Genomic DNA, 20330 nt, shown 5'->3' with positions numbered 1-20330 from the left:
AAACGCCAAGGGTTAGGAGAAGCAGAGACAAGAAAAGAGAAAGTGTCACCTTTTACTCTATATTTGTCTAAACTGTTTAAGTTTTCATAATGAAAAGGTACTCACATATTTTCAGTATAATTATATAAATGACTTCAACAACAACAACAACAACAACAAAGAATATGAGAGAGAGAAAAAGCCCAAAAATAGAGATTTGAGAGTTGTCAATGTGGGTCATGGGTGAAATCTTGAGAATTAATACATTATGAACATTGTGGGGGGAACAATAAGGCATGAGAGGGGAGAGAAAAAGTCAAAAGTAGAGTTACAATGAGCCTATATAAATATAAATTCTCCCAGATTAGTAAGGCGGTCAGAGGAAAACAAGCAGACAGGAAAGCTTTCGTTGAGACATCTTTCAACTTGGGGCTGCTGAGACACATCTTCCTTTCCTCTTGGGAGAAAAGGTTTCCAAGCCTGTCAAGTTTCATAGGGATCTTCTAAAAGGAAGCAGTGGTCAAAAATAAGCAAGTGATGGTTTTGTAGTTTCTTTCCCTTGGCACAGCCAAGATCAGTCGCATGGTCACTGCGGGGTAGGGGGGTCAGTCTGTGGCCACCTGGAGACTCCCTGCTCACCTCAGCTTCAACCAGCTTCTTTCTTATGCCTTCCGAAGAATCTTCTCGGTTCTGCAGCTTCTCCAGCTCCCTCTCAGCTCGCTCCTTTGCCTGACGGATATTCTGCAGCAGCTCAGTGGCTTCTGTGCTGGCTTTTACTGCCTATGAGGAAAGAAGGTATAGGACATAGATGTCCAAATTTATTCATGGAAAAAAGGGGTGACAATACCCTGAATAGAAAAAGTAGGTAACACCAAGTATATATTATATCCATTCTTCCAGAAATACATAAGCATTCATTTCATTCTGTATTTTATGACATGGCTGAATTTGGAATACATCCTACAAATAAAATTGATGTACAGTATTCTTCTTTCATGGGATACATAATAGTGTATCTGACAATCATTTGCATCTAAAATTGATGCAATATAGAGAATGCAAACAAAAAGGTCTAGATGCATTGATCTACCTAGGAATTAATATATTTACTGCTGGCCATAATTTTCTTATTTTAATTATCTCATTTACTAGTCTTCCTACAGGGATTTTGCAACACTTTTATAAAAAGAAAAAAAGGTTAAAGCTATAATTTAAACTTTTTTCTTTAAATAATACCTTTCAAAGAGTGAAACAATCATTATGTTCATAATTCACAAATCCACATTTATTAAAAAAAAAGCTAAATCTCGGGCCGGGGATTTAGCTCCGTGGTGCTGGTGCCTGCCTAGCAAGCACAAGGTCCTGAGTTTGATCCCCGGTACCAGAGGAAAAAAAAAAAAGCTAAATCTCAAAGTTAACTATGTACTTATTAACTGTTTTGAGTTTGAGTTACATTACAGCTTTTTCAGTATTGTAGGAGAGATCTGAGTTTATGAAACCAACAATTTCACATGTATTTGCTCTAAATCAAAATTTTTAAAAGTGCTAGAAAACTCCAACTCTGTGACCTGTATTGTCCCACATGGGAGCCACTAGCCACATATGGACACTGAGCTCTTCAAATGTGGCAGAAATTTCAGTTTTTAAATTTTAGTTTTGAATTAATTTTAATTCAGATCAATTAAAAGGGAAATTAGTGTTTGGTGGGTGAAGACTTTCAATGTTAAAACATGAAAAATTTCCAGAGATCTAGTACCCAAACATATGAATATACTTAGCACCACTACACTTAGAAATACACTTAAAAACAGATAAGATGGTAATTTAATGTTATGTTTTTATCACAACAAAAAAAAGTAATAGCTCTATTAAGCTCTATTAAACCAAGCCAGCAAACATATGCATGAACATTCTGATGTGAACCCCATGCCCCACTACCACATTCACTCTGCTCCTTTCTTTAAACATTTCTAGTGTTCAAATAAAGGGAAAGCCTAAAAATTGCTGCGACTACATCTTAAATGTTCTCACCTCACCGTAAGTATGTGAAGTAATGGATATGTTAATTAGCTTAATCATTTCACAATTGTATACATATATCAAAACATCATGACATGAACCATAAATATGTATATGTAGTTTTCATTTGTGAATTATACCTTAATAAAGCTAGGAGGGAAATAATTCAATAAAAATTTTCAAAATGTAAAAATAGAAGTAGGGACATTAGCACAAACTTTGCAAGATGCTATCTACCAGACCCACCCACTCTGTAACTCTATGATGACTCCAAGGGTCCTCGAACTGTGCTACCTCTTCTAGGCAGCAGTGTTTCTGATGGAAGCAGTCTGGGTGGAGAACAACTCAGGCTTCTACAAAAGTGCAGAATGGAAAGCCTGGCCTCTTGATCACTGGGGCATGAAACGTCACCTCCTAGATTCTGACGTAGTATAATTTACACTCATACAGCTTGGTTTTTAAAAGTAAAGACTGCTAACACATCTCGAAAGGAAAAAGTATGTTCAGAACTCTAATACTTTCAGGTAGTAGCTCACTGCCCCTTCAATTTTCTCGGTGCTAGGTGACTAATTCTGTTTCATTCATCTTTAGGGTTCCAGGACAAGGCAAAGAAACGTATGTGGAAATGGGGGTAAGTTCCTGAAAACATCACCTCAGGCTTACCTTTTCCAGCTTCTCTTGGAGCTCTTGGATTTTGAGCTGCTGCTCAGCATTGATCTAGAATTAAAATCCCAGGAAATAAAGCAGAAGGCAAATTAACATTAATATGTTGTACATTTAGTGCAGTTCTATCTCCCTGAGGTTTCTGTGGGGACTTGGAGGTTTGTTTTCCAGAACCTACTAATGGTAAGCAAGAACAGGGGCCTATCAGTTCTTTGGAAGTCTTTGAACGTTCCAGAGCAAACCTCCCTGTGAACTATTTCTCTAGGACTAGCAATATATAAATGGTAAAAACAGAATCAAAATTGCCCAGTGCCTTAGAACAATAATAATTTTCACGTTTTTCTAAGTGTCTGGGTTTATGTCTTACTGTGACAAAACAGAACGAAAAATGAAGTGTCTTTTCTCTCTTTTAGAACCATAGTATAAACAACATGGTGACCCAGAGGAGCACCATCAAATCTGGAGGGGTCAGGAGTATAGCACAGTGATAGCCCTGTGTTTAGCATCCACAAAGTCCTGGGTTCAATCCCCAGCACCAAAAAAATAAAATAAAGCTAGAAGAGAATTCTCATATCATTGATTATAAAAGTATTCTTTTTTTTGGTACCAGGGATCGAACTTGGGACCTTGCACTTGCGAAGCAGCCGCTGGAACCACTGAGCTAAATCCCTGGCCCTGTAAAAGTATTCTTAATCAATGACTGGCCACTGACAGTAACATAAAAAAAAAAAATCTACCCAGATACCCAGAATAGCGAAACCAATCATGGAATATATACCTTCTCAAGTTTGGAATATTCTCCTACTTCAGGTTTCCCTTGATCTTTAGCCTGTAATTAAAAAGACATACCATAGTAGGAAATCTCAACAGCCTAAAAGTCTTGTAGACAACACTACCTGTAGTACTTTCCTGGCCACTATAACCAAAATAATAATAAATATTAATGATGTTATCTCCTATTTAAAAAGACCCAGGGAATTCCCAAGATGTTTCTCATTATTTCCCAAACCTATACCCATTAAGCTAGTACTATCTTCTACATTGCTAAGATCATCCATGACTGCACCCAGAAAGAACTCTCCTGACTACCTTTATCAGTTTATGTTGACATTCTGTTGCTTTCCGCTTGAATTCTTCAGCAGCGAGCCGAGATTCCCTCAGCTCAGATTCATAGAGATCACTCCGTCTTCTGGCTGAGACAAGGTCCTCTTCCAACTGATTCATCATCAACCTCATTTCTTCCACTTGAGCCTGGTATTCCTAAAGAGCAGGCAATGGAATACAGGTGAACTCAGGGTCTCTGAAAAGAAATGGCAGACAGTGAAGACGGAAGGATATCAACCACACAGGAAGATGTGCATTGAGGACAGAGTGGCAAAGGACAGACCCACAGACATGGAGAGGAGGTGAGTGGAAACAAAGATCCAGAGAGACTTCAGATGGAGAAAGTGGAAGAGTATTGAGGGAAGAGGAGAGAGGAACAAACATTAAATCTTTAAACTGCTTTAACATAGAACATGCACCTTGAGTAAATGCATCAGGAACACATGAGCTGATAGTAAGATCCTCTGAGCAAACACTGCCACACAATATGCATAGCATCTTAAGGTCTAACTTAGCAGGAAAGCTGGCAGCACTGTTCTTTAAATGAAGATAAACTGCTCATGTGTAGTTCTCCTCCAAGGATAATCATTTCTATAGATTTGTCCTTTAGAAGTCATGTGCTCCTAACACAATTAGATACGGTACTAGTTTTAAAATTAACCTTTCAGACAGCACCAGAGGGTAACTGGAAATCTCTATGGAAAACATCCAGGAAGGTGAAACTCATCATTGTCAGTTTCTCACCATTAATTTTTCTGGGGCCAAAACCGAAGGATGAACTTAACATTGCTCCTGCAATACAAGTCACCCTGAAATTTGGAAGAGTCACAAAACACTGGCTCTGGAGAAAATAACTTATGATAAAAATTCACAGGAAAGAATTATCTTGTTCCCTTGTAACAAACCCTTTAAAGGGGTCCAAACAGCCCAATCTTTTCCAAAATGAATTTCTAAAATCAAAAAAGAACATTTGAATTGAGATTTTTATTCACGAGAGGATTTACCAAAAGAAATGACAATGGTTTTGAAAACTTGTGGACCAAGAATAGAAATATTTTTCATTTATAAAATCAAGGCTAAGTATAAGGATTGTGAACAAACATCTATCTAATCCAAGATGACTGCAGTGAGAGGAGGAAACAAAATAAAAAGAACAGGGAATTAAATCAAGATTGTTTTTAACACTCATAAATCGCAATAATATCTCTAAGATCCACTCTCAAAAAATAAATGGAAAGGTACTAATTTAGCAAGGATTTTTTTTAGCCAATCAATTGCAATTTCTAATTTTTAATTATAGGTTATTACATAGATCTTTCATCTCATTTTAAGAGGTGATCTTCCAGTATACACTAAATGGGAAGTAATATTCTTGTAAAAAACTGGATGATCTTCATGTAAGCACATCTCTCCCTATGTTGTCAGTAGAGGGGAAGGTAAAACATTGAGTCCAGGTAGAGTGTGGGTCTCATTTTACTCCCTCCCAGCCAAAAGCACAGTTACTGAAGGCCAGTTCTCCGGATCATGGGCATACAGGTTTCCTGTGTGATGCACACTAAGCAGGTGACGCTAGATGATATAACCAAAGGTCTTAATAACTACTCACAATCATCTAAACCCTCAGAGTGGAATAGGGGCCATAGTGAAATAGTACACCCTTTACTTGGGGTTTTTCTAGAGCCTGGTGTTAGTGAACCTATGGCATGCATGTTATTTATTTTTAAGACAAAAGATGTTAATGTATGAGTTGTTTTTTCTAAACTAAAACCTCAGTATTCACGTTTAATTGCAGTGTTGGCACTTTGTGATAAATAAGTGGGTTCTGGGTTGCCGTTTGGGCACCTGTCTCTTAAAAGGTTCGTCATCACCATTCTAGACCCCCCTCAGCCAAGAATGTATTGTGACTTTCTTGGCTCTCAGCACTGGGCCTCTGTTGACCCCTTCCTCCATTAAAAATAATAATTACATATGTATATTACATAATACATTATGTATATATGTTTATTATATATGTATATGTATATAAAATTATATTTTACAATTGCCTTCATATAAACACAAAAATGTTTTGTATTGCCTATAAAAACAGTGCCTTTAACCTAACAACTCAATTTTTTCCTTTGAATTGAAAAAATTAAAACATTTTAGCCACCCTGGAAGACAGTGGTCCCTTGTCCCTGAGCCTGCTGTGTCCAAAGGAAAAGCCAGCCCTCCCAGAGCCATACACTCCAGTCTGAGAAAGTAGCAAAGAGCTGGAGGAAGGTCTTAGGCATCTTCTATTCTCAGGCTCCCTTTTCTTTCTGGAACTTATGTCAGCAAGGAAGGAATGTAATTTTTGTGTTTTGTCAAGAGCAAGGACAGAATGTCTATCCTCACCCCTACCATACCCTCAGCCCGACATCTTTCTTTCCAGAGCTGTCAGGCCCAAGGGGAAGGAAGACAAGGATCAGCCAACATCCCTGTCAGTTCTTGGAGCCCTTGCACACTGGGCCTGCCATGGATAGCAAAGGAATTCTAACTCATTTGCTGATCTCCAGTTATTATGCTAAGATTTCAAGGAAATCCTATAAATCCAACAGCTAACCAAATCCTGCTTCAGAAGAAACATGAAAGAACATAATCAGGTCTGTTTCTAAGGGCAGCTGAGCACGCTGTCATGTTTTCACATGGAATGAGTTGTGGGCATAAGTTGAACAGGTCAGAATGGAGAACCAGGGACAACTTTCATGGCCCATCTAAAGCAACTCTTCTGAATAAAGATTCAGAACTGGGGGGTCAGGTAGCACAGATGCATGGTCCCAATCATCCAGAAACCTTGTTGCAAATGACTTTTGTGTTACCCATACTTCTGTTTCCTTTCCTGAGAGGAGGATGGCTGAGGAAGACTCAGCAATTGCTACAATGGTGTATGAATCAAACTGAGACCTTTAGATGTTTTTATTGTAAACTACTCCATAAGGAGTAGCTAAGTCGAAGCAAACAAAATATTTTTTAAATAAACAGTTGTACAAATAATTAGTTTTTGAAAGGAAGAACAGAATTAATCCAAAATCTAGGAGGAATCAAACCAAATACAAGAAGTTTGCTGTAAGCATTAAAAGCTTTTTCCTGGTTTGCAAACATTCTGCTCTCATAAAACGTATCACAAGTCATTTTAATATAACCTTCTTTCAATGAGAAATAAAATCTGAAACCAAGAAGTCCACCCACCATGGAACTTTTAACAGTCATTAAATCTAAAACTCCACATGCATGCTGACTTGGTATGAATCATAAAAGACATTTCTTTGAACTCAAACACCAGCATACACCTTTTCAAAATGTCCTGATAATTCTATTTCTATGGAGTTCATGGACACCAGCTGCTCCCTCTGGTGGCCAAGTACAGCTTTCATTTCCCCAGGATGTCCCCAAAAGTAAATTGAACTAATGGGAGAAAAAGAATCCTACCACTTGAACCTTTAAGGATGAAAAGCTATGTTGATAAAAGGTGCATGAGTCACCTGTCAAAGCAGATTTCTCAAAGTATATGCATGTCCTTCAAATTCTCTAAGGTTGGTATTGTTCAGACTTGATAATCCATTTGTAAAGTTTCCTATGCACATTTATTTATAACATTTTTCTCAAGCAAGAGGAAATTAACCCATAATTTTAAAACACTAAGGTGACAAATACAGTATTCCACCAAGCCCCCAAAGACAAATCATTCTTTCTTTAAAGTGTAACTAATGGATGGAGTTATTTGTAGGAGTTTCTTGCATTTACGCCACACAGATGGCTAAGTTTGTGCTTCCCAGAGACAAAAATGCTCATTTTTATCAGTGTTTCCATTAGATTTTCTGAAGTGAGTGAGAGTTGCCTGGCAGCTGATAATTCAGCTCTCCAATTACTCACTGCCATCTCTTCATTAAAGTTTCTATTTACAGTTTCTTCAAAAGACAGAAAAATCCATGCTAAAAAGGAAACAATGAGGCAATATAAAAGTGAGCCATCTAGAAAGAAAACCCTTTTAGAAAGGGGGGTGAACAAGGGTGAGCTTTTTAAAGGCCTCAATTCTCTTTTCTGAACACACAGGGGAAGGTTTTCAGCACTCAGGTGTGCCGTGTCAATTTTGGCTTACCCTGAACAGCTCAAATTTTTCTTCTAGGAAATTTTTCTTCTTCTCAAATTTTTCTTATCTGTAAAACTATAAATTACTTTGACTTCTCTCAAAAAATTAAAGCGGGGCCGGGGATTTAGCTCACTAGTGCCACTACCTGCCTCGCAAGTGCAAGGTCCTGAGTTCGATCCCCAGTTAAAAAAAAAAAAAAATTAAAGTGCATCTGAAAAGCTATAAAAATATTTCATTTTCTTTAGAACCAATGTAAGCAGGGATTGGCCAACTTTTTCTGTAAAAAGTCAGAAAATAAGGAGTTTTCAACTTTACAGACGACACAGACTCGGGGACAACTGTTCACTTCCACATCTGTAGCACGAAAGTAGCTGTGACCAATAGGTTAATGAACGATCGAGGGGCTGTGTTCCAATAAAACTTCATTTATAGACACTGAAATTTGACTTTCATAACATTTTCTTGTCATAAAATATTATTTTTCCTTTGATTTTTTTTCCCAATCATTTAAAAATGGAAAACCCATTCCCAGCTTGTGAGCCACAAAAAATTAGTGGTGGGTCAGATTTGTCCCACAAGCTGAAGTTTGCTTACCCTTGCTCTAAAACAACATCTTTATTAATGCAGACTTCAAAAGGAGCTGGAATAAGCAAGTACTGTATGATTTATATAAACCATGGGAAATATAAAGTTTTCAAATTTTTGGTACTGGGGATCGAACTCAGGACCTTGTGCCTGCAAGGCAGGCACGATGCCACTGAGCTAAATCTCTGGCCCAGACCTACCTTTCTTGCTCTCCCTTTGCTGCCACCCTTTCTCCCCGACCCCTTCCTATCTCTCAGACACTCCTGAAATTAGAGGTCTGGGCTGGCCATGTGGCCATACCTGCTCTGGGCAAGCAGTCATACCTGCTCTTTGATTTCTTGGAGCTTCCGGCTCTGCTCTCTGATGTCATGGAGAAGCTGCAGTGCTTTGTCATCCTCCTGGGACACCTCCATCCGTGCTTGCTCCAAACTTCGCTTTAAGCTCTGCAGAAAGCAAAAATTTTAATAGGGATGCCCCATGGAGGCTGCTTTGGTTGAAAAGATTTGTTAAGAGAGCTGCAAGCTGCTTCGAAGACACCAGGATGGTTTCAGGTGATGAACCAAAGTCGATAACTTCCGGTTGGTTGCTGATTCCAGTTTTCATCCTGTGAAACCCCTTGAGTCAAGAAATATCATCTCGAGCTTTTGACCTTATGGATCCAGACTGAAACTCACCACCTACCTGTCCTCACAGGTACACTTACTTGTATGTTCAAGACTAAAAGCCAACAAGACCCCTTAGCTATTACAATCACTCTCTAGATGGATAGCTAGTCTTTTGTATAATATGAATTATTTAAGGACTCTCAAATATGGATCCTTCTTTCAAAGTAGAAATGACTTCATCTTCTACCCAATTAACTATCTCCACTTCCTGGCTAATTTTTCCTGGACACCTATCATCTATAAGTTTCCTTCAATCCTTCAATGGCACTGAAATAAATATCTGAAATACACAGCTGAACAACTTCACCCACCACTGAAAGGCAGCCAAGTCTGGAATGGAAACATAGCAGTTATTCTGAATCAGCCACGCTCTATAGATTTCCTCTCCCTTGTGAGAAAAAAAAAAAAACTTTAAAAATGTGTGATTCAACTTCTTAAGACTGTTTAATTGGGCACATTAAAAAAAACACCTGAATGAAAAATTTAACAAGACAATGGAGAAGACAATCTACTCTTGTGAAGGAAAGAAAAAACAAAAATCATATGGTAAATAATGACAGAGGGTCTGAGTTTTAAAGGCTGAGTTTCTTGTCACTACATTGTTTCTAGTGAATGGAAAGCTGATTTGAGGCAAGTTTGAAATACATTTTCCTGTACACATTTGGGAGTTTGGTGCCCAAAGCTGATCATATTGGACGTGGTGTAGGCCAGAAAGGCTGGGATGGGAGAGGTCAAGATCTTTGCCACTCGCTGCAATGACAGCTGACTCCCATCTCCGGGCTCCATCGTACCAGCAGCCTATCTGGACTTTCTGTTGCAAATGAGTCCAACCTCATTCTTGGGGACCTCACACCTGGCTCATACTACTCTGCAAATCACGGATCTTGCTTTTGTATTCTCCCTCTCTCTACTCTCTGCCATTGGCTGTGATGTGCCTCATGGAGCCATCATGAAACAGGATGAGACACACACAACAGGAAGTGCCGCCTCCGAGGAGGGGGGCTTTGGGGAAGGCTCACACTGCATTCTGTGATGTAGGTAGCAAGGTCCTGCTCCAGTAGGGATCTCTGAGTCTCAGAGGCCTTCAGCTCCACCTCCTTCTGACTAAGCACAGCCTCCACCTCTGACACTCTCCGATGTAACCGGGTCATTTCCTGCTCCATCTGAAATAAACACATCGACAGGTTAGAAAAGCCCTTGGATGTTCCTTAGGAGCAATCAAATCTCAGGCAGCCCCGAGACCACCTGATGGTCTGGGCTACTGCTATTGCCAAGAGCTGGGATGGAAATACCATTGTTTCTTCGCCCACGAGAGCACAGTTCTTCGTAAGGACAGTCACCAAATGCTAAGTCACTCCTCTCATCCAAGTCTCGCTTCACACTCGATCACTTCTCTAACCCAGTAAGCAAGGAAGCCAAAATCATCATTTTTCACCTGTTTGCTTTTTTGCGTTTTTTGTTTTGTTTTTTTCTGCAGACGTCACTTTAATTTTATCCCAAATCCATCTTGCTTCCCCCCATCTCCTTGATAAGATCTAGAGGACAAATCCAGGACAGGGCAAGGAGATATTTATTTGTCTGCACTTTGAGGAGTCCCAGGCAAGCAGTGGCTTTTATCAGTTTCCAGAGAGTTGCCTCTGGGCAGGAACAGTGAGTGTTAACAGACGTTGAGCATAATCAATACAGTGGCCGCAGTGACATAAGCAGGAGTTTTAAAAGACTAGGAAGAGAGACTTCGAATCACTCAAAGCAGATAGGATGCATCTCAGCCACAGGTGAGGACCCACGCCACCTGCCGGAAGAAGTAGACATCGGGCTGGGTCATTCTGAGAAACGGGCCGTTTTAAATCCAGGGCCTCCTCTGTTTAAGATTTAAAGGATTTACAGCAATGTCAAGGCCCAAATTCATCTCCCTCTGAGCTGCCGAGGCGCGACTTCAGTGAGGGAAGGAGCGCCTTGCTCTCTATGGATCAGGAGGCTCAGCGTCAGCAGTGGCCCAGGGCGGATCCCTTGGCATATATTGACGGGAGGATCCTGGAGGAAGGAGGGAGGCCGGCTGCGGAGATAAATACCTTGTGACACTTGTCCTGAGAGTCTTGCAGCTCTTTGCTTTTGATGAGAAGTTTCTTTTCCATGGAGCTAGTCTTGGCAGGGGAGTCCAGACTCGATACAACAGACCTAGGTAGAAAAAAACCAAGGTCAAGGTGGTCAGCAGGTAAGCCCAAGAAGCTGATAGACCTGCCACTGTTCTGTGGCCACCAGCAAGGCTGACTCAAACTGCTTCTGATGACATGACAACAATAAGGCTGGGAGGCAGAAGGAAGAAAGGACTGTAGGAGTGGGCAGACCTGGTGTAAATCATTTGTCTCTCGGAGCCTCTGCTTGCATGTCTGTAAGGTGATGATTAATGATAGTAAAAGAACCTCCCATTGGATATGGTGGTACATGCCATAAGCCCAGCACCCCGGAAGGCTGAGGCAGGAAGATAGTGAGTCCGAGCCCACCTTGGGCAACTTGGCAACTTAGCAAGACCCTGTCTCAAAATAACTATTTAAGGCCGGGGATTTAGCTCAGTGGTGCCGCTTCCTGCCTCACAAGTGCAAGGTCCTGAGTTTGATCCCGGGTACCAAAAAAAAGAACTATTTAAAAATGACTGGGGATGTAGCTCTGTGCAAAGGCTCTGGGTTTAATCCCTGGTACAGGGCGGTTGGGGGGAACTCAGGAAAGTGTGAATATTAAATGCTCAGCACTGCACCTGACACAACTCTATCTGCTTATACACTCAACAGGTACGTGCACCCATTCTGTTCCAGTAACCGTCCCAGGCACTGGCATTTAGCAGTGGACAAGACGTGCAAGGTCTCTGCCCTCCTAAAGCTGACATTCTATAGAGGACAGACAGCATGCATTAGGCAGACTCAAAAACCAAAGGTTACAGATCAGGATAATATCCATGAAAGATGGAAACAGGATGCCATGATGGGATGGAGGAAATGGGGCTGAATACCTGTTAGGCAAAGGTAATCAGGAAGGGCTTCTCAGAGGAAGTGATACTTGAGATACCTAAAGGATAATACTGTGCTAGCCACACACAAAGCTCTAGAAGAAACAAACTCTAGGGAGAGGAAGTAAAGATGCAAAGGCCCTGATTCAGGACAGAAATACAAGTGCACAACAAATGTTGTCAGTTACTATACTGATCAAAATATTGTTTATTCCCTCCCCACACTAGCCAGTTTGGTTGTTTCATCTTATAAAAATAGCTTATGAAGGCCGGGGACTTAGCTCAGTGGTTCCGCCTCCTGCCTCTAAAATGCAAGGACCCAAGTTCGATCCCCAGTACCAAAAAAAAAACAAAAAAAATTTTTTTAAAACAGCTTATGATGGTGGGCTAAATAATGTCCCCACTCTCTGTCCCAAAGATGTCTATGTCCTGATCCCCAGAAGTTATGAATATGTAACCACCCTTGGCAAGACGGGCTTTGAAAGTTGTGATGAAATTAAAGATCTTGAGATGGAGGGTTATCCTGGATTATTTGGGTAGGTCCAGTGTAATCCCAAAGATCCTTATAAGATGAAAACAGAGGAGGAGAGATGTGACAATGGAAGTTGGGGCAGAGTCAGAGATATGAAGATGCTACACTACTGGCCTAGAAGATGGAGAAGAGTCCACAAGCCAAGGAAAGGGGGCAGCCTCTAGAAGCTGACAAGGAGACTGGTTCAGTTTTGGCCACACTGATCTCAGCCCCACAAGGGCTGAAGATAATAAATTTGTGCTATTTTAAGCCACCAAATTAGTGAGGATTTGTTATGGCAACAACAGGAATCTCATGCACTTATTGAGTCCCAGCCACATACCTGGTTCTGTTCAAATGGTAAATGTGTTTTAACTCTTTTCTCCCCACAACAACCTCATGAAACACATATAACTTATTATCCTTATTTACTAGATGGAGAAACAGATGCTTAGTGAGGTCAAGTAACCTGCCAGTTGACAATGGTTTCTTTTGATCTCAATAGGGAGTGGGGAGAAAAAGACAGGCTTTATATACCTGATATAATTCTCATGAAAAGAATACAAAAATAAATCATAGCGCACCCAGGGTATGAACTAGAAGGATGCTCTCCCACAGAAGGATACCCCTACATATCTATGTAAGTGGCACATGGTACCTCATCCCTAGAAGCAGTTAACTATGAGTAGGGATGAGTTCCCCTTCGTGAAAACCTTCTCTGCAGTGCCATCCTGGGTATAAACACAGGGATCGGTGAAGGGCAGGGCCAGGGTGACAACCAGCAAAGGTTCTTACACATGGAGGGATATGATGGAGCACTCTGCCATCCCACAATCCCATTTTCATTCCCTTGGTAACAGGACTGCAGGAACTGGTTATCAATGTATACTCGGGTCTTACCATCAGGTAGAAGTTCTGTTTTTTGCTGCTCACACTACTTCCCAGCCTAAAAGAGGTCAGTTCCCTGCAGCAATGTAAAACACCTTTCTCCCCACAGCTCCCAGCCCAATGCAGAGGGCCAATGTGACAGTGCTGGTTGGCTGTACACCAGGGACAGCTCTCTATGCTCACACTATAGGGCAGCCAAGTGAATCAACACTCAGACTCATACTGCTTTGTTCAAAATCTGACCTTGCCACTAAAGAGCTGTGTGACCTCAATTAGCCTCAATTTCCTTATCTGTAAAATGGAGATAATTCTCAGCCTACTTCAAAGAGTGCTCGTGGGGCCGGGGATTTAGCTCAGTGGTTCTACTGCCTGCCTCGAAAGCGCAAGGACCCAAGTTCAATCCCCAGTACCAAAAAAAAAGAGTGCTTGTGGCAAATAAGTGAGGTAGTGCACATAATGTCCTTGGCACACTGCAAGGCTTCCATAAATGCCAACTTTTACTATTATCATTGTTGCTTTTATTCTTACTACCCATGCAACTTTGTAAATAGCACATGCCTCACAGGCCTAAAACAGTTGCTTGAAATGGTAACTCAGGGGGCTGAATGTGCTCTGTGTTATTATTCACATTGAAACAAATGGTGATTATTCATAGAAATGGGCAATAGGGATTGAAATAAATAAATCTTTTTTTAAAATCTCATGTTGGGCTAAAAATTTTAACACCTCCACCAGCCTATTTTCTAGCCAAAATATACACACGCACACATGTATGCGTGTACTTTCTTTTAGTTTTCATATGAGATAAAGCGGATTGCTCAGCATGGCCTTGAGCTTACTTCACTATTTGCTTTATTCCTAATTGTACTCTGGTGGGTCAGCTAGAAATCAAAACCCAAACCACCCAAGGGAGAGAGGGACGATCCCAGGTCCTTCCATAACCAAGGGTTACCACATGGCATTAAGTCATGTGCACAACATGTGTCAGAGACAACATGGGCCACAGCTTTCTGTGCCTGCGCAGAAAATTGACCCTCTTTTAGAAGAACAATCACATGGGTTCATGATGATGGGGTGGGAGGTGGCTCACAAAATTTAATGATACATGGAGGGCAGGCTCCAGCAGTGCTTCATGCTTAAAGTGCAGGGCCGTGGATACAAAACAGATTGCTTACTCAAAAAAAAAGCGTTTCTAGGTCACTCATTAATGGGGCCCAGAATGGAGATGTACAGCCAGCACTCGTTACACCCTCCTTGTCACCCGAGGTCCAACTCCCTCATTCTGCTATTTTGATGCCTGACAAATGTTCACTGTTTAGAAGTTCTAAGTACAGCAATTAAGAGCTCTTCAGTTTAAATATGCTAAAGAAATCGTTTTTTGGAATAAATAAAAATCACATCTAAAAAAAGCTGTGGTTAAGAATGTTGTGACTAAACTGAGCTTGTAGCAACAGTCATATAAATAATGATGGGATTGGGGGATGGGCCTGGAGCATGGAGGGGAGAGGTCAACGCAGCTTTCTGTAACTTCCCTGGTCCACATCCCAGCTGCATGTTAGCATTACCTGGAGAGTTTTAACAAGCACAGATGTACAGGGTCAACTCAGACCAATTAAATCTGAGACAGACAGACTGGGAGTATGGCCCTGGCAGCACCAGTTTTATTAAGTTCCCAAGTGATTGTAATGGACAGTCAAAATTGAGAACCATGGTGCTAATTAGAAGAAAGTGCTTGTGACCTACAGTCTAGACATTTAAAAGACTTAGACTCATTGTAAGACTTAGCTTTGGGTTCCATGCGGCATTCTGGCCACGCTATTTGGTGACAGTGCCTCGCTGCCATTCCTCAGGTGGTAACCCAAATTTACTGTTAATCATGGTGGGCTATAAATTTCCAGGCAAGGTACAAGTGTGAGATAATGATTAAGTGACTGTCCTAAGTCAGTTAAAATACTATAACATTTCTTTGCATTTCTAGAAAATAAATATACTAAACACAGGTATGGCTCAACTTTAATCATCATATAGGCACTTAAGGTAATTGAACTGTGAGCATCAATGACAAGCTCTCAAATGTATGTCTTAGGCAAACAGATCCACATCCCAACAGACATTCTGAAATATTATCACAATTCATTTTTTTCTAGAGTTTTTATTAGCCATCCTTCTGACTGTCAAAGCAACAGCAAACTACGGTTGATCAATGCAATATTCTAGAATTGACCTTAATGTAAATCACAGCTTGAGGGGTCCTATCCAAGACTGTCCTCAGAGCCACCAAACTACGTATCACCAAATACAGCTCTCTGATCTTCAAGCAACAACTTGCTGGTCTAAAATCTTCCTAAAATATACCACCGCAGCTATATAGGCTGAGGTAGGAGGACTGCAAGTTCAGAGCCAGCCCAAGGAACTTAGCAAGACCTTACCTCAAAATTAAAAAGGTTGGTGATGTAGCTCAATGGTAAAGCTGTCTGGCATGGCATTATTTAAAGGCTGACACTATTGTTGCTTTAAGTAAAGTTTGCAAAAACTCTTGTAACAGCTCTAAGGCTGGGGCAATGTGGTATAGAACTACAGGAAAAAACCAATCTAATTAAAAAGTTCTACTGCCCTGGCATGGGACAGATCCTACCTGCTAACTAAAAGGCTTCCAAAATTCTTGAAATTCTCAAACTTCAACAAATAATTTTTGACCACCTTCTTTCTATTACTGTGAAGGGAGAGTTAATATATACAAGGGAGAAGATAAAAGTCCTATGATCCCCAGGAGCAGTACTTTTTGTCCAGGGTTCTCAACCAGGGACAATTTTGGCCCCCAGGGACATCTGGCAATATCTGGAGACTGACTTGATTTTCATGACTAGGGATGGGAATGCTATTAACATGCTGTGAATAAAAGCCAGAGATGCTACACAATCAATTATACTGCACAGAACAACCCTCCACAATAAGAATTATCCAACCCAAAGCCAGACACAGTATTGTATACCTCTCATCCTAGCTACTGAGGAAGCTGAGGTAGGAGGATTGCAAGTTCAAGGCCAGCCCACGCAACTTAGCAAGACCCAACCTCAAAATGAAAAGGGCTGGTGATGTAGCTCAATGGTAAAGCTGCCTAGCATGTGAGGGACCCCAGGTTCAATCCCAGTATACCCTACCAAAAATTTAAAAAGAGGAGAGAATTATCCATCCCAAAATGTCAATAGTGTCAAGCTGAGAAACCCTGCTGTAAGGGGTATAAACTAAAGGAAGCCACAACTCCGGACTTCAAGAAAGTAACAATCTAGGAGACAGAACTAATGCCACTGCCGTTAACATGAGCAGTAGTGCACATTTATCAAGCACTTACTACATGCCAGGTACTGTGCTTATCCTTTACAGATTACCTCCCTACAATCTTATGAGGTAGGTATTATTACCCCCATGGCACTAAGGCTATGGAAGACTTGACCCTACAGACTGTGCGCATGAGGATGATTTGTGACTGGGTACCAGGCAGTATGGCTAGGGGCTCAAAGAACAGAATCTTCAATCAATAGCCATGAGTTCAAATCTCCACTCTGGTACTTCTTAGCTGTACAGCTTTGGACAGACCCAGGAAAAGTGCTCCAGATGCTCAGAAGGGCAAGGTCAAGGAAGAAAAGGAGAGTGGGTCATGTGAGAGGAAGTGAGCTCTTCCACTGCCTGCGTCCAACACTAAGCCGCAGCTCAGGACAGCCTGGTGACCCAAGGACACGCACAAGCCAGTTTGGTCCAGCACCACCCCTAGAAATAGCTCAACCCCCACACAAAAGCAACTCTCCCTCCATCACTTGGTGGCTCAGGGGGGTAATTAAATGGGAAACAGGATAGATGTTAGATGCCCAGACCAGTTCATGCTCCGGGCTTGATGAGATGCAGTACAATGAGGATGCTAATAAAAGAACACGCAGCTTGCCCACACATTGCTTGCCTACTCCTCTTGGCCACATCTCGGATATACAGGCAGTTGTCCCCATGGAGAGAAGCGGCACTTCTGAGCAGCGGGTGCATGCAGCCACCGCCCACACACAGCAGTGCTGTCTCTTCCAGCATAAAACCAAGTTTGGGTTTTCCTTTTTTTTCCCCAGCTTCTATTTTCTAGAAAAATTTACTCTGAAATCAACGTTTCTTCCTGATATATACATCTGCTTCATAATTAGAGGCCCAAAGAGAATCAGGAGAAGCAATGGTACATGACACAGATGGAAGAGTAGGGTTGGCCAATAACCCTGCAGTGCAGAACATATTTTCTTAAAATGTATTACATGTGACCTAAAAATTGCTTCATGGGAAACCTCAACAATTTAAGTAAAAAATGACAAAATGCAGTTTTTCCAATGATGTGCCTATAATAATCCACATAACTCAAAAAACTCCCCAAATAAAGCTATTACTAGAATACTTCAAATCAAAAAAGAATACATAGAAAAAAGAATGTATACTTCCATCCTACAAGCATGTATATATGTTGGGTGCTCTTTAATCTCCACCTTAATGATTAAGATCATGTGTAAACATCAAGTCATGCATTAATTCCCTAAGAGGACCCCATGCCTACAAAATATGCTGCCAAATCATAGATCAGGAGTCAAAGACATTCTTGAGATAGCCAAGAGCGTATGCTCAGTGCTAAAATGAGAGTAATCAAAATTAGCTCAGCTGAGGGCCTCACCTTAATTGTGGCCAACGGCACTAAAAATACATGCAACCACAAGATGTAACATGGAGCAAAAGATAAAAAATCCATCAGCATCCTGTTTCCAAAAATATATCGCCTTTTAAGATTGTGCATCCTGAAATTTATGAACTAACTTTATAAGCCCATTTAAAAATATACAACATTTTTCAATTGAGTCCTTGAAAATATCAAAAACACTGGTCTCCTAAAGAGTTTCAGAGTCTAGGTTTGAAGCAACACACACACACATGCATGCACTCGCACACACTCACACTCCTACATATATGCACACGGATACACACTACCAGCAGTGGTCTCCAGATGAATTAGAGCATTTGCTTTAGTATGATTAATATGTAGCTCTAAAACCACTTATCAAAAATCATGCTATTAATAAAAGTATACCTACACATGTGACTTTTACTACAGTTCTCACTGCTAAGCCAGTGCCCAGCTTGGCAGGTTAATTTCATTGATGTATTTCCACTTCCTGCCTGGTTGAGGACAACAACCTAGCTTATTTCCCTGACTCCAGCTCTTGTCCCTCTGATCTCCCTCCTCCAGCAAGGGTCAGAGGGACCCTTTGTAAAATGAGAACCAGATACTTCATGTCCCTACTCAAAACCCCACAGAGCTTTCCTACTCAGCACAGAGCCAAGTCGAGAGTTAAGGAGCCAACCTCAGCTCTGACCATGTTCCCCAGAGATCCAGGAGCTCCTGCTATTTCAGTGTACTTTCTGTTCACTGGGAACTCACAGGCTAGAGAAAGATGAAAGAAAAGGGAGGAAAGAAAGAGAAAGAAGAGGGGGGAGGGAAGAAAGAGAGAGAGAAGGAGGGAGGAGAGAGATAGACAGATACACAGATGATAGAGGGAAGGAGGGAAGAAAGAAAAAAAGAGAGGAAGGAGGAGAGAGAGATAGATGATAGAGGGAAGGTGGGAAGAAAGGAAGAAAGGGAGAGACAGAGAGAGGAAGGGAGGGAGGAGTGCTGGCACTTCTGGGCCCCAGGCAGCTACAGTTAAAAGGTCACAGTGGGACAAACGAATTCAAAATGAGAAGTGTATGGTGTCGATGCTGCCTCAAAAGGCTTTCTGACCCCTGCACTGAAAATGACCTGCACTGGTTCCAGAACTGCAACATCACAATGACACATATACTCTCCTGTCCAAGGGACACTTAAGCTCCTGAGGATGGGTTGGAGCTTGTGGCTTCTATTGCTGGGCACAGTGCACAGTTCCCACTGGAACTGGATCCTGCTAGAAGCCTCAAGAGCATTTTATGAGAAATGCAGGTTTCCCAACACATCATGGACTCCACTCAGAGTAAAAAATTGGATAGAGATATTAGACATCTGTCAGGCACCCCATGTGGAGCCTGATTCACTCAATGGGTAGAAAGCAGCAAGATGTCTTTATAAAGTGGAAGCAGGGAGAAAAGGAGATCCAAAAGCACCCTAGCCCCATCCTTGCCCCTAAATAACAATAACTGACATGAACACCGCCTCTACTCTGGAGTTGATGCTAAGTGTTCACACACTCCATAGGAGGCCTCAGATGGGTCCAGGTACACCTTCCACTTTAGAGATGAGGGAATCGAGGCTAAATGAATTTAAACGCCTCATTCACACAATAGGCAAGGGGCAGAGCCTAGATGTGAACCCATGTCTATTTCATTCCAAAACCAGGATCTTTTTATTTTCCTTCTTGTTTTTGCTGGTACTGGGGATTGAACCCTGGACCTCATACATACTAGGCAAGCACTCCACCAGTGAGCTACACCCCCAGGCCTTTTTTCATTTTATTTTGAGACAAGGTATTTGAGCCTGTTGTCCAGGCTAGCCTCAAACTTGCAATCCTCTGCCTCAGCCCCCAAATAGCTGGGATTACAAGTATGTGCCACTGACTCAACTTGGACTTTTAGTGGGTATGCTACAATTTGTCCCCCAAAATAATGTTTCAATCAGCTCCCACGCTGAAAGTTTGAAAAAGTTGGCTACCCTCTACCAAACTATGTGACCTTCAGAAGTAATCCAAACTTCACGAACACTAACTTTCTTGTCTCTAAAATAATATTACTGGGACTAAGTAAGAATGCTTGCTA

The 20330-nt window shown here is 41.3% G+C and overlaps 1 protein-coding gene across 18 annotated transcripts in view; it reads right to left on the bottom strand.

The window, feature by feature from the left end:
- Nucleotides 1-20330, bottom strand: part of Cit (citron rho-interacting serine/threonine kinase) — a 169135-nt gene that overhangs the window by 74703 nt on the left and 74102 nt on the right. For all 18 annotated transcript variants that reach the window (XM_021257359.2, XM_021257360.2, XM_021257364.2 and 15 more), the window contains 7 exons: nucleotides 11199-11304; nucleotides 10146-10289; nucleotides 8785-8904; nucleotides 3751-3921; nucleotides 3440-3490; nucleotides 2662-2715; nucleotides 619-759 (listed from right to left, as the gene is read on the bottom strand). In XM_021257359.2, the coding sequence (XP_021113018.2) occupies nucleotides 619-759; nucleotides 2662-2715; nucleotides 3440-3490; nucleotides 3751-3921; nucleotides 8785-8904; nucleotides 10146-10289; nucleotides 11199-11304 (787 nt within the window). The remainder of the gene's footprint in view (nucleotides 1-618; nucleotides 760-2661; nucleotides 2716-3439; nucleotides 3491-3750; nucleotides 3922-8784; nucleotides 8905-10145; nucleotides 10290-11198; nucleotides 11305-20330) is intronic.

Source organism: Heterocephalus glaber, unplaced genomic scaffold (assembly GCF_053883595.1).
Source record: "Heterocephalus glaber isolate CG9 unplaced genomic scaffold, H.glaber_assembly_v1.0 deba00001687, whole genome shotgun sequence".
NCBI classification, from domain to species: Eukaryota; Metazoa; Chordata; class Mammalia; order Rodentia; family Bathyergidae; genus Heterocephalus; species Heterocephalus glaber.
This window is presented reverse-complemented; position numbering and strand designations above follow the sequence as displayed.